General features: G+C 54.8%; 7 protein-coding genes across 7 annotated transcripts; 1 reads left to right on the top strand and 6 right to left on the bottom strand.

Moving 5' to 3' along the window:
* Nucleotides 1-33: 33 nt before the first annotated feature.
* Nucleotides 34-1,107, bottom strand: F5Z01DRAFT_259713 (uncharacterized protein). The gene has a single exon (XM_046258572.1). It carries the CDS (start codon nt 739-741, stop codon nt 178-180), a length of 564 nt encoding a protein of 187 aa, XP_046115903.1. The 5' UTR covers nt 742-1,107; the 3' UTR covers nt 34-177.
* Nucleotides 1,108-1,175: 68 nt separating this feature from the next.
* On the top strand, nt 1,176-3,151 carry F5Z01DRAFT_638954 (MFS transporter; the record flags this gene model as incomplete). Its single annotated transcript, XM_046262412.1, has 3 exons — nt 1,176-1,322; nt 1,380-2,946; nt 3,000-3,151. 3 exons carry the CDS (start codon nt 1,176-1,178, stop codon nt 3,149-3,151), a joined length of 1,866 nt encoding a protein of 621 aa, XP_046115902.1.
* A 615-nt stretch (nt 3,152-3,766) lies between these two features.
* F5Z01DRAFT_691559 (uncharacterized protein) lies at nt 3,767-4,623 on the bottom strand. The gene is made up of 2 exons (XM_046266161.1): nt 4,298-4,623; nt 3,767-4,210 (listed from the first exon to the last, which is right to left on the bottom strand). The coding sequence occupies exons 1-2, from the start codon at nt 4,363-4,365 to the stop codon at nt 3,775-3,777; spliced, it is 504 nt and encodes a 167-aa protein (XP_046115901.1). The 5' UTR covers nt 4,366-4,623; the 3' UTR covers nt 3,767-3,774.
* Nucleotides 4,624-5,097: 474 nt separating this feature from the next.
* F5Z01DRAFT_662528 (uncharacterized protein) lies at nt 5,098-7,536 on the bottom strand. The gene is made up of 6 exons (XM_046263961.1): nt 7,150-7,536; nt 6,976-7,074; nt 6,202-6,916; nt 5,830-6,144; nt 5,732-5,781; nt 5,098-5,676 (listed from the first exon to the last, which is right to left on the bottom strand). Exons 1-6 carry the CDS (start codon nt 7,217-7,219, stop codon nt 5,249-5,251), a joined length of 1,677 nt encoding a protein of 558 aa, XP_046115900.1. The 5' UTR covers nt 7,220-7,536; the 3' UTR covers nt 5,098-5,248.
* A 65-nt stretch (nt 7,537-7,601) lies between these two features.
* Nucleotides 7,602-9,465, bottom strand: F5Z01DRAFT_662527 (uncharacterized protein). Its single transcript, XM_046263960.1, has 2 exons — nt 9,183-9,465; nt 7,602-9,129 (listed from the first exon to the last, which is right to left on the bottom strand). Exon 2 carries the CDS (start codon nt 9,064-9,066, stop codon nt 7,855-7,857), a length of 1,212 nt encoding a protein of 403 aa, XP_046115899.1. The 5' UTR covers nt 9,067-9,129; nt 9,183-9,465; the 3' UTR covers nt 7,602-7,854.
* A 2,174-nt stretch (nt 9,466-11,639) lies between these two features.
* F5Z01DRAFT_259436 (uncharacterized protein) lies at nt 11,640-12,214 on the bottom strand. The gene has a single exon (XM_046258569.1). It carries the CDS (start codon nt 12,074-12,076, stop codon nt 11,771-11,773), a length of 306 nt encoding a protein of 101 aa, XP_046115898.1. The 5' UTR covers nt 12,077-12,214; the 3' UTR covers nt 11,640-11,770.
* A 56-nt stretch (nt 12,215-12,270) lies between these two features.
* Nucleotides 12,271-12,805, bottom strand: F5Z01DRAFT_638950 (uncharacterized protein; the record flags this gene model as incomplete). Its single annotated transcript, XM_046262411.1, has 2 exons — nt 12,271-12,342; nt 12,389-12,805. The coding sequence occupies 2 exons, from the start codon at nt 12,803-12,805 to the stop codon at nt 12,271-12,273; spliced, it is 489 nt and encodes a 162-aa protein (XP_046115897.1).
* Between the last annotated feature and the right edge of the window lie 2 nt (nt 12,806-12,807).

Below are 12,807 nucleotides of genomic sequence, written 5' to 3'. Positions count from 1 at the left end.
AAGCTAGGAGTTCAATCAAGAGGCTCAAATGAAAACGGCAGTGACGATGAGCAGAGCGGCAATGCAATTGCGCCACTGACGACGTTGTGCGCCGGAAACATGAGCGGGAGCGCAGGGATGATCAATACAGCACGGCTGCCGGCGGCCCCTCATAGGCCTGGCTGGAGGCGGGTGAGCTTAATTGCTGCACTCCAGCAGCCAAAATCGCTGGTGGCTGCTGCTTTCAGTGGATGTCTTGGCCTGTCTCCGGGTGGGAGGGAAGGCAACTGCGCTGGAACCGGAGAAGAGACGGGGGATGAGGGCTTGGCTTTGGGGAGAGTTTTCTTGGTCTTGGGGCCCCAAGGGCAGTTGCCTCGATCCACTGGAGCTTCCCATCCGCCAAGACCCGAATGCGGACAGCGACATGGACGACCTGGGCCAATCAGACGAGCCCAAACTCGTGTGCCGCCTTTCCGAGACCACTGAACCTGCCTCCATGATCCATCCACGGACAACAACATCATCCAGCAGCAGCACAAGCACCACCACCAGCAGCGCCAGTGACAAGCGAAGCACCCGTCCCAAGAATGATCCGGGTTGATGGTGGTGGTTGACGGGTCCTAGCACGCCACCGTCCTCTGAGGCAGCCCGCGCACCGTTGGGAGCATCATTTTGCGGCCGTCGCGCGTCCGTCCGGCACCATCTGAAACCCAAGATCGCCTCCCCATGGGCCATCACCGGTAGCGGCCTCCCCTCGATCATTGTGGCCCGAGGCGGCTTGTTGGTTTACTCTGACCCCGGTCTAATTAGTCCTCCCCCCTGGTCAGCACACAATCCGTGGATCCACAAGCTCCTGGCTCTCGCTGCTAGCAGGATGGATGGACCACCCATCTCACGCGCGGATGACACTTTTCGGGCGTCTGGGGCAGGATGGAGGGATTCCCATCCATCTGGGAAGAGAGCTACTTAAACCTCCCACGTTGCACCCCGATCGGCGTCTTTTGAACCACTCTCCAATTCTTTTTCCTCTGGCCAATTGTCCTCTCGTCGCGTTCCATCCGCATCGCGCCTGCCTCCTCCCACTTACACGCACCTGCCCTCCCCAGGCTGAGTGAGAGAAATCATCAGAACCCCGGACAACCAACAACCAACTTCAGTTGCAAGCAAGCAACTCGACACTTCCAACAACCGCCGCCATGTCCAAGGACGAAGTCGCGGGCGTGGACCAGCCCACCCACGACGAGAAGGCTGTCATCCGCGAGGGTGACTCCTCTGACAATGTCGAGCCCACCCAGCGCCGCCAGTCCGTGGCGGCCATGAACATTGTTGAGAACCCTCTCAAGGTGAGCACCCTGACCCAGATCTGAGACACCAAGCAGAGACTCACACAGTCACCGTAGCGCGTCTCCGCTGAGCAGGCTGCCCTGGACGGCCAGGCGTTCGCCCACAAGCATGGCCTCGAGGAGTACGCAGACGTCTTTGGCCGCGCTGCCATGATTGCCCGCGAGGACCTCGGAGAGCATCGCGCCGTGTCCGGCCTACTCGACGACGAGATCGCCGCGCTCGACTACGAGTGGGGACACAAGTGGTTCGGCCCCAAGATGCTGTGGTACACCGTCGCCCTTTGCGCTGTCGGTGCCGCGACCCAGGGCTGGGATCAAACCGGTGCCAACGGCGCCAACTTGTCCTTCCCCCAGGAATTTGGTCTGGACAAGATGGGTTCCCGCGGTGAGTGGATCATCGGTCTTATCAACGCCATCATCTTCTTGACCGCCGGTCTCATCGGCGCCTTTATTGTCGATCCTCTGAACCACTACCTCGGTCGACGTGGTGAGATTTTCCTCACTGGTATCTGCCTCACCCTCACCCCCATCGGCTCTGGTCTCGCGCAGAGCTGGCAGGGTCTCTTTGCTGCCCGCTTCGTCATGGGCATTGGTATCGGTGCTAAGAATGCCACCGTCCCCATCTTCTCCTCCGAGGTCGCCCCTGCCCGCGTGCGCGGTGCGCTTGTTATGTTCTGGCAGCTGTGGGTCACCGCCGGCATCTTCCTGGGTTTCTGCGCCAACGTTATTGTCAAGGATGTCCCGAAGATCGCTTGGCGCCTCGAGTTCGGTTCCGCCTGCATCCCATCGATCATCCTGTCCGTTGGCGTATTCTTCTGCCCGGAATCCCCCCGCTGGCTCATGAAGCACGGTAAGATCGCCAAGGGTTTCCGCTCCATGAACAGGCTGCGTGCCCACCCCATCATCGCCGCCCGCGACTACTACTACTCGTACATCATCTACGAGGAGGAGAAGCATACCGCTGCCGGCGCCGGCTATTTCCGCCGCATGTGGGACTGCTTCGCCATCCCCCGTATCAGGCGCTCCAACTACGGTGCCTCTACCGTCATGATTGCCCAGCAGATGTGCGGCATCAACATCATCTCCTTCTACAGCTCCTCCATTTTCAGTGACGCCGGCTACTCCGATACGAACGCCCTGTACGCCTCACTGGGCTACGGTGCCATCCAGGTCGTCTTCACCATCCCCACGCTGTTCCTCATCGACACCAAGGGTCGTCGCACGCTCTGCATGTGGACATTCCCCGGCATGTGCATCTTCCTTCTGGCTGCCGGTCTCTCCCTGCTTAACAACGGCCCTGACGTCGAGAGGGCTGCCAAGGTCGGTCCGGTCGTCTTGTTCGTCTACCTCTTCACCATCTGTTACTGCTTGGGCGAGGGACCCGTGGCCTTCCAGTACTCCGCCGAAGTTTTCCCTACCATCCAGCGTGAGCAGGGCATGGCCTGGGCTGTCGCCGTCAACAACACCTTTGCCGGTGTCCTGTCGCTTACTTTCCCGCGCATGAAAACTGTCATGACGCCCACTGGTGCCTTTGGCTTCTACGCCGGCCTTAATTTGATAGCGTGGTTCATGATCTTCTGCTTTGTCCGCGAGACCAAGCAGCTCACTCTTGAGGAGCTGGACCGTAAGTACCTCGTCTACCTCCTCGTTCGACAACTTACTAACATTCTCTCGCAGAGGTCTTCTCCGTCCCGACCAAGAAGTTTATCGGCAGCGAACTACACAAGATCCCCTACTTCTTCAAGCGCCATGTTCTCCGCAAGAACATTCCTCCTCCCCCCTCCACGATCGAGAGGGCATCCCACGCCGAAAAGGTGGCAACCTCGTAGACGATTGCCGCACAGAAAGAGGGAAGAATACCATTGATGGAGTTTTGGATAAGTCTCGCGTTTTGCGAAACTCGCGCTTTCCGAGCATATACCAATACGGGAGAGGGAGTGGACCTTGTCTACGAGCAAGCCGTCCACGGGGGCCGTAGCGGAGATCGTTGTTATATACCCAATCCTATTCTTTTTACACTTTGAAATTTGAGTCATGCAAGCCAAGTAGTACTTTCTTCCCGCCACGGACTAGTACAACCGCCTGGGATTCTAAATATTCGCGTGTGACCCATAGCAATAGTGCAGGGCTTAAAGCTACTTACCGCTCCACCTGAGATCGCGGGAAAAAGAAGTATCTATAGGACCCGCACTATCTCCTTTTTTAATTAAGAGACTTTAGCCAAATGAATATCCGCCCTCGAAGCCAGTAACTAACAGTAAATACTGCCGAAGAAAACTAAGCCATACTCTATAAGCGAATATTTGGACTCCCTAGGGGCTGTAGTTCATCTCATATAATTGTGCTCCGTTGGATAGCGGTATGATATAGATATGGGGTTGTTTGTTACATTGAAATGTACTCTTTGCTCTGACTAGAAGATACTTAAGGATCACTCCTTTCCAAGCCGCCTCTACTGGTAATGGATCTGGCAAGTCTTGTAGGCGTAGACATTGACCACACCGGGGTACCGAACCGGACTATCCTCAACACACTTCACGTTCGCTGGCCTGTCCACGCCGGAGATTTCAGGATCTATAATGCCCCCGCAAAAGTTGAAGCCCATGCAATCAACCGTGACCTCCACCGTCTCTACACCAATGTCAATCTCGGCCGAAAAGCCATTCCCACCGCCTTTGGGCTCGATTTCGACGGTGGAGATGTGCTTGCAGGCGGGATCAAAGGTGTGCGCTAGCCTCTGCCCATCCTTGATACTGAATTTCCCTTGCAGGGACTCTGCAATGTTGGGGCCATCCATCAAGGTTATCATGACGGAACGGGCATAGGGATCTCGTCCTGGAGCGTTGTTGCAATCCTCTTCAAGTGTGTCGACGTCCATAATCCAGCGACTTCACAGACAAGTGTCAGTCATGTGAACTCAACATGGGGTGCGTGAGGATAACCCGCGCAGAGAGTCGAGACGTGTCAAAACTTACCGACCGATAGTTCCGGCATTGGTGATGCCGAAGAGAAGAGCAGAAGCGAGGGTGGTGGCAACCTTCATGATGATTGATGTCTTGGTTTTCCTGAGTGTTGTTTGTTTGTGAAGGGTTGTGAGATGTTTGTGAGAGTGGGAGCTTTGAACCTGTTGTTGATGTTCTTGTCTGTTGCTGTTGTTTCAGGAGACAGTCTTGTAAGAGGGAGATCCTTCGCCTTTTATAGTGAGTTCTCCCTCGGATGCCTACATGTAGCAGGCCTGAAGCTCTGAATAACTTCAGTGAGCGTCATTTCTCGCCTCCTGACGACAATAGGTCTATCTACCGCCATCATGAGTCTCGATAAAAGGCAACCGCTCACGTAATAGGAGCTTTGGATCATCGCGCCAAGATCTCAGAGAGGAAACCACTGATAGATCGCGAACGTCACGCTCATACCATCAAAGACTTGGATGAAGATGGTATATCCAATCAAACCACGAGCTATACGAGAGCTGGTCTTTGTCATGTTGGTGAGGAAGCGTCGATCGCCAAGAGTATGGATCCTCGAAGCGCCAAGGCTGCGGCCTGAGGTAAAGTCGAGGCCCCAACGGTGGCAAGCGAACCTTCAGCCAACTGCATATAGGCCTATACGACCAACAGTACAGCCCATCCCGTCTTGGTACAATGAGGGGCACACACATCGGGGTAGTGACGTCTAAGTGCAGCTTTGGTTGCTTTGCCTCGGAAAGGTAAGTTTGCTTTCCCTTGGCCTTTGGGTAAGGCATAGCCAAAAAAAAAGAAAAAAAAAAAAAAAAGGGGGCTGATGATCTTAATCTTGATAGACTGGACTCCTAGACCCAACGACAAGTCACCCGGACAAACTCCTTCTCGCAACGGCGAGCACGGCTCAACATCAAAAGTATATACAAGGGGCTCCCATTGTTCGATCTAGCCCTTGGCTGACCAAGCCTATGGCTTCTGTAGTGTAAAGTGTCTGTCAACCCCCAGGTTAAAATCCGTCGGCAACTCTGCCCTTCCACTCGTTTCTTCGGGCAACTCCAGCCTCTCATGGCCCACCGTCGCCATCTCCGAAACGGGTTCCGAGTTGCTGTCTGTTCGGGTCCCCGATGCCGGAGAGCTGGACATGCTTTTGGGAGGAAGCGCACCGTGTGCATGGTCGCCAACGAGCTCGGCCGCCTGCGTGCCCTTCTTCTTCCTGCGTCTGAGGAACCACAGCAATGCGCCGAGGACAGCGAGTGCAGCGATGCCTCCTATCACGCCGCCCACAATGGCGCCTGTGTTGGATGACGAACCACCATCCCCTGAAGCCTCGGAAGAGCCATCTCCACTTGATGTAGACGGGGTTTCTTTCGGTACGTCGACAGAGATACTTTTGTCTTGGAGAAAATTAGTGACTGCTCCTAATTCTGGATAGGTCTGGGTGAATCTTACCAAAAAGTGACTTGGCAGTCTCGTCGTCCCACTGGACGTTATCAAGGTTTCTGCACACCTTGTCAGTCATCGTTCAACAGCAGTCGCGCAATGCTTACCCATCGCTATACCACTGCCTCACCGCATCGGCAGCCTCATATTCACCCGCGTCACCATTGTAGCCGTCTTTCCACTCGAGCTCCTTCATGTCGAGCACGCCAACTGACCACCGCCAGGGGTCAGGGGTCTCCCATTCCCACTCCTTCTCGACGCCTCCGACGGCGAGCATCTGGCCATTGCCGCCCGAAGCGCACGCGTGGTGCAGCCTCGCTGGGGCGCTGACATTAGTATTGAACCAGTGAAAGGCCGGCAGCGAGAGAACATGGATATCATCCAGAGTCTCTCCATCGGCGTCTCGTCCGCCGTAGACGAAGCTACGTAGTCATAGATGTCAGTACAAACGCTACATTCAGGAACAGCATGCGGCTTACATCTCGTAGGTGCCGCCCTTGCTCTCTGCACCCGCAGTGCAGAAATACTCCCTTTCAGACGGCACATCCCCCGTCGCGGTCTGGTTATACCACTCCTTCTCTGCAGGGTCCCAGAACCACACCGAGTTCATGGACATGAATCCTGAGTCTGACTTCCCACCTAACACCACCAAGAGGGGGTCCGCGTTGTTGAATGCCGTCGTGCACTGCGCCTCCATACTCCACACATGGCCGTTCGGCTCGTTGAGGGGGACAGTGGTGCTGTTGGTCCACGTCCCGTCTTCCATGTCGTACATGAGGACACCTGGGGTGGAAAAGTTGGCCGAGACGGTCGAATCCGACGCATTACTCGCCAAGCCGCCAACGTAGAATCCCAACCCGTTGCACGATGCTGATGCGCCGTTGCTGTTGCCAACGAATGTGTTGCCGTCGACGTCCTCGGGCGTCTTGTCTGCCTCGTCCCACTGGTCCCCCGACTGTCGATCGGGGTCGAACCTAAAGAGAACCACGTCGTCCTCATCCATGGTCTTGCCCCAGCTAGTGGCACCGCCCCAGCGGTACATCATCTTTCCCGCGCGGTCGCCCCATAGCGCCTGCTTCAGACGTATAGGGCGAGGACGTCGTGAGTCTGCATTGGGTGAGTAGTCGCCATAGGGCGAGTTTTTGGTGCTGTTGCTCCACAACTTGTCCAATGGCAGTGAGAAGGTTGAGGCAACTGTATGAAGGCCAAGTCAGCCTGGATGGTCTGTTGGATTATTGAATTCGATCGCGTACGCTCTGATGATGTTGCGCCATTGCTGTTTTGTGTCTCTCCGTCAATATACTCCGACACGCGACCTCCGTTGAGGTATGCCTTGTTGCCTACCACGGCGACTACATGTCATCACGTGTTAGTCCTTTCCTTCGCCCAATTCAATAAGGCTCAATTCGAGCCCTGGGCACGCGTACTCTGCTGCATCGCTCGACGCCGATGCGCCGAGCCATCTGACTCGTCTGCTCGTCTTTCGCGTCCGTGCATGTTGCTGCTACATAGGCCGCGAGCTTCAAGGAAGCCCCGAAGAAAATGACAGCAATTGTTCTCGGACCTGGATCGGCGCGAGCCAAGTGGGCATTATTATGATTGGGGGCGCGCGCAAGACGGTGCGGGCAGCCATTTGATGGTTGGCGCTGCTGTGCCTCACTCGTTGGGGGCCAAAAGCTGCACGAAGGATGCAATTGCATTTCAGAGCGGCTACTCCCTTGCAGGCAATGCTGGCTGGAGACGAATCATTCGCCTGGCGCCCAGAATGATGAAACCTTGCATGAGACTTGATGGGTGGGGTTGGTTTGTCCGCGGACTGCAGTCGGGTCAAAGACTTAAAAGGGAAGTATAATCTGTTTTTATCATGACCGGCATTTGATGTTGCAACAAATGACTGGGGTCGTCACGCCCACCTTGAGAGTGAACTTGTGAGGAACGTGGAGACAACGAGATTAATCACCAACCTCCAGAAATATCCCAGTCAGCATGGCAAGACGACTGGAACCAGGACTGAAACGGATGCCGATGTTCATCGGGCACGCGCGCATTCTTGGACTATCATCAAACGTGATCAGCTGAACTTCATCTGCCAGTCTCACTCTCAGCGTCAAACCACACAAGCATAGTGGAAATCAGGCCAGCTCCTTGCCCACCTCCCCCGGTGGCCCCATCCAGGTCGTATCAGCCGCAGGCATGCCCAGCGGCAGCCATAAAGCTCGCGGTCTCCTCCATTTCATGCCCTCCGCCTTCAATAGAGCATCAGCCTTTTCCCCGCTCTGGTACCGGAAGATACGCAAGGCCTCCTCTGCCAATCTCAAGACACGCGGCGAGTCAGGCTTGTGGTCGCCACCCTCGTCCGCCTGAACGGCAGACGCGAACGGAACCAGCAACCCATCGAATAGTGAATGCGAGAGATCATCGTCGCCCTCGGCATTTCGCTTGCGCAGCATCAGCGCCAAGTCCAGAAGCGCACACAGAGTGACCCTGCCCGTTCGCTCCGGCTCGAGACGCGCGAGGAAGTCATGCAATTGCGAAATGGCCTTGTCAACTTCGCCTTGCTCATAGAGCAGGAGAGCGTGCAAGTGGTTGACCTGGCACCGCTGGACAAATTTGTCGTGTTGTCCAAGATCGCTCCGGGTGAGCAACTCATCCAGAAGTTTCGTGGCGTTAGAGGCAAGCCCGAAATGACGATAGACGATGACCAGTCGCACAGCTGTATCGATGACAGCAGGGTGTGCAAAGGATTTAACTTGACTCCGATTGTCTAGACCGGCCTCGGCATGTTGTATCGACTCCTCTCGCGACCCGTTTCTGCGGTAGAAATCTCCCAGGAAAATGCGAACCGTGTTGGCGAAACCGTCAAGCCCGCCATATTGCTCGTGTCGCTTTTGGCGAATGGCCTCCATGAATTGGATAGCGACGTCAAGTTTGCCTTGTGCTGCTATGACGATAGAATACCACAGGTGGGCTGACAGGTAGTAGTTGCTTTCGCCTCCTTTCTCCCGCAAGAAGCCGGCAGAGGACGTGGAGAGCGTGGTCACGGCCGAAGAGAAGTCATTCATCAAGTATTCGGCTTGGCCTTGGAATATCAGGGTATTGTAATAGTCTAGCGAGGGCTTCCCCTTGCTAACGAGCAACTGATCATGTGCAATCTGGACGTATGCATCGCGTGCCACTTTCACATCACCTTCGATGAGAGGCGCATAGGCCGCGCCCGATCGCGCTTTAAGTGTAGTACGATGGCACGGACCGAGAAGATGAGTCAAGCCGTCGGCAGCCCGGGTCCGTACATCTTTCATTGCCGAAGTTCGGCCTTGGTCAAAGTAGTACGCGCCCATCCGCATCAGTGTCAACCATTGCAAGACGCTGTCGTTGTTGCAATGAACATATTGTCGATTCAATTCGAGGTATGGTGCCTCAAAGTACTGGTCCACGTTCAGTATGGCCGACAGACTATTAGGCAATGCTTTGGACCATCTGCGAAGACGGTAGTCGGCAGACCGAATGGCTTGGAGATCGCCAGAGTCCTGTGTTGATGACTCCGCCCAGTAGCAGAATTGCAGAGAGGTGATAAACAGCACAACGAGAGAGACCAGTTGTCTTGAAGGCAGTGGAATCGCGGCGAGGTGTTGGCTCCAATGCCTGGCGGCGTACTCGTAGAAGTCGTCGTCTGGCACTTCGTCTAGACGCCCCAGTGTGTAGCTGGAAACTTTGCGATCAGTTGCTCTAGCATCAGGGGCCCCAAGGCTTTTCGGACTTGAGCAAAGTATAGTTCGACCCAAAGGAAGGATCCATTCGCGCCCGATATGGCGTGTTGCGCTATTCTGGTTTGGCAGGCCGGGCCAAAATCGGTCTTCTTGACCTCATCTGCGATGAACTGAGACAGGTCGCTATATGTGTCTTCAACGCGGATGTAGATCTCGTTTTCCTTTGGACATGATCGAATGCCTTTGCCCAGCAGATAACTGGGTCGCGTGAAGCACAGAAACTTCATGGAGTCCAGCTCCAGCAAAGCAGACAGCCTTGTGTTGACCTCTTTTGCTTGAAGATTGCTGTTGATCCGGCACTCATCAAGTCCATCGATAACAATGTATGTGTTAGTGGTCACGGCGGTACTCCTGAGTAGCTCCACAAGGACTGTCCAAAGTTTTCTCCATGGGGCTCCATGTGGGTTGAGGTTGTGGGCGCGGCATATCGGAGGCAAGTCTTGAAATGCTTTCTGCTGTTCCTGGCCCAGGGTGCTGGAGATCAAAAGGTTTGTCAAGAGCGAGCAAGGTAGCCCGACAAGGGATCTCTCGCGTTCGGTCACATAGGCTTGGAAGGCGTGTGAGAGTACTCTGGGCTTGGGATTGCCCTGAGAGAGATGATTGCACACTCTGCGAGCGAGGTGGGATTTTCCAGTTCCTGTACTTCAGTCAGATCTATTCAAGGTTGCCGTCGTGATTCACGTGAAAGATAGCCTTCAAGACGTACCTGGTTCACCATAAACCCATAAACTTGAAGGCCGCCCCTGGCTCAGCCAATCTCTAGACTGATTGTGCTGGCATATCCAAAGACTTGCGGTGTGATCTGTGGGCGGTTTTTGGAGCAAGATCTCATCTATGATAGGGCTGGCCTGTTTCTGGATCCAGTCAAGTACCTCCTTGTCGGCAGCAGCTGCTTGGACTTAGTCAGATGGATCCTCAAGTCGAAATTCTGAGTTCTCTCACGCACCTTGGCCGGGACCGCCCTGTAGCTGCCCTTCGGTTGACGTGCCTTCATGTTTCTCCATGCCTAAATTGTGCGTCTAGATTAGCAAATGACGGATTCGATGACAGCTGGGTCGCTCATCACGACGGTGGGACAATGAGGGGGCCAGGTGAAAACAGAAAGTGGGCTGGGAAGCCTTTGGTAATATCAGCGAGACAATTAAGGGGGTCACCCCTGGTTCGGCGGCTTTTTGGCTGGTCTCGGGGCTGTCATTCGGTGTACAACATCGTGGCTTACCTCTAGGCGTACTCGTAGGGAGAGCCAAACTAAGCTTGACACTGTCGGGTCGCTCTGAATGAAGACCTCGATTGCCTTGCCGTACACCTGCAGCAACTGGGCTACCTTGTGGGACACCACAGCAGCCATGGCCATCGAATTGAATTCGTTCCTTTTGTCAATGGCGCTGTGTGCGACGGAGAGAAGACGTGGAGCGTGAGACGTGACTGCGCCAGGACCTCTCCTCTGGTCAAGTCATGAAGCACTGGGGGCTCCGTGGCGCTCAGACGAGTTCTGGGTGTTGAAGCAAGGCCACCTGGGGCCCCAGGCCCCAGGACATCAGTCGGGCAGCAAGGTTGACAGTTGGTGTAGAGGGCGGTCACACAGATGACAACGCATGGGGGGTGTGTGCGATGAGAAAGTACCAATTCAAACAAGGCAGCAAACATGAATTCTGAGGACCTTGAAGGACCTGCCCAGATTCGTCGACAATTTGACCGCCACATGCGAGATCCTGTGACCATCTGGAGGCGGTTTTCATCTCTAGCTCTCAAGATTTCGGCGGTGGATCTTTGACACTTTGAGGTCACCCTGCTTTGTGGTTGTAGAGCTTCTGCATGTGAAGGCAACTGTTTCGAGCTATGTTGAAGGTGGCCTGTATGGGTGATCCTTTTACTTTCCTTAAACTTCTGATCCTTCGCTGTTCGTTTGCCTTCCGTCACATCGTCTTCGTCACGATGTTCGCACTCCAAAGTCTTTCTGTGATCCCCCCTTACTCGTTCTCTTCTGTTCGTAATGGAAGGCCGGGCATCAATCCGCATACTGTTCGTCCCCAGGAACTATGTGGTCTTCCTGCACGTCAGCGCCTGGAACCCACCCATATGCCGTGCTGTCTACAAAAGTAGCCATTGCCGCAATTACACTTGAAACTCTCGCATTGATCGTATCCCTTCTTCCATTGTTTCCACAAAGTCCTTTTCTTGGGGGCAGACGCTTGAAGAAATTCGGGAAAGCTTTCACGCGCGGTGACGGCTGTGATAGCCAAGCACTCGACGATGCCGCAAGCTGTGGGCAACTCGGTGATCAATTATCCTGTTTGCCTGAGGAAAAGTACTTCCACGCGCTCTCAGAATGATCATAGTGTCGTTTCTCGTGGGTATCAGATGCTCCTCTCCGCGCACTTTTGTATATCGTGTAGTAAGCAATGCCTACTTTAGTGAAGCAAAGCCCAGGAGTACGTAGTCTGGGCTCACTGGCGATTTGTTCATGATGGATGGGGAATCCAGACGGAACTTTGTGTCCCAAGTCCTGACGCAGAATGCGTAGGATAGCATGGGCATGTATCCCGCAAAGAAGCGTAAACCACGGTGAAATAAAATGAGGCAGCATCGCAGCCCTCGTGTGCACAACTGCTCAATGTCCAACACAAAGATCCTGGTTCCACGGTTCTGGGATCTTGGTCCACGAATGGCAAGTTTCACGAGGTTGATAAACGATTTTCAGCCCAAAGTCAATCTGGTGATAAGTAACTGCATTGTCTCGGAGACTCAAATCACCCCAAGCCTCTACGACACCCCAAGCCTCTACGAAATCTCGCCCTCCTGGACGAACTTGCGGATGGTGTTGATAGACCCCTCCACGGCCATCTTCGCCATCTGCAGCACGTTAGCAGGATGAAAGAAACACTAGTTGAGGACGCACCTTGAAGTACTTCTCCCTGGTCGCCGTCGCCTCGTCGCTGCCCTCCTGGATATGGTCGTGCCTCCACTCGAACGCATACGTCATGAGCAGCTCACCCTCGGGTCCCCTGCTCACAATGTTGGAGATGGTGCTGCCATCGTCCTGCTTGAAGTCGACCCGGGACGGCGGGAAGTGCACGCAGACCTCGCGCACAGGCTCGCTTGTCTCCTTGGGGTTGCCTTCGGTGGAAAAAGTTGCCTTGCGCACGACCGTGTTGCCTTCTTCGCTGATGACCTCGCAGGCGACGATGACGGGGACGAATTCGTAGGCGCGACGCACCTTGCGCTTGAGGCCAGTCCACACTTGGCTCTCGGTGAGGACAGGCGATGCACCCGCGGGGTTGATGGGGGCCGTGTAGGCAAGGTTGATTGTGACCATGT

Source organism: Emericellopsis atlantica (genome assembly GCF_019669845.1).
Source record: "Emericellopsis atlantica unplaced genomic scaffold F5Z01scaffold_24, whole genome shotgun sequence".
NCBI lineage: Eukaryota > Fungi > Ascomycota > Sordariomycetes > Hypocreales > Bionectriaceae > Emericellopsis > Emericellopsis atlantica.
Note: the sequence above shows the minus strand (reverse complement) of the source record. Positions and strands in the feature narration are given on the sequence as shown.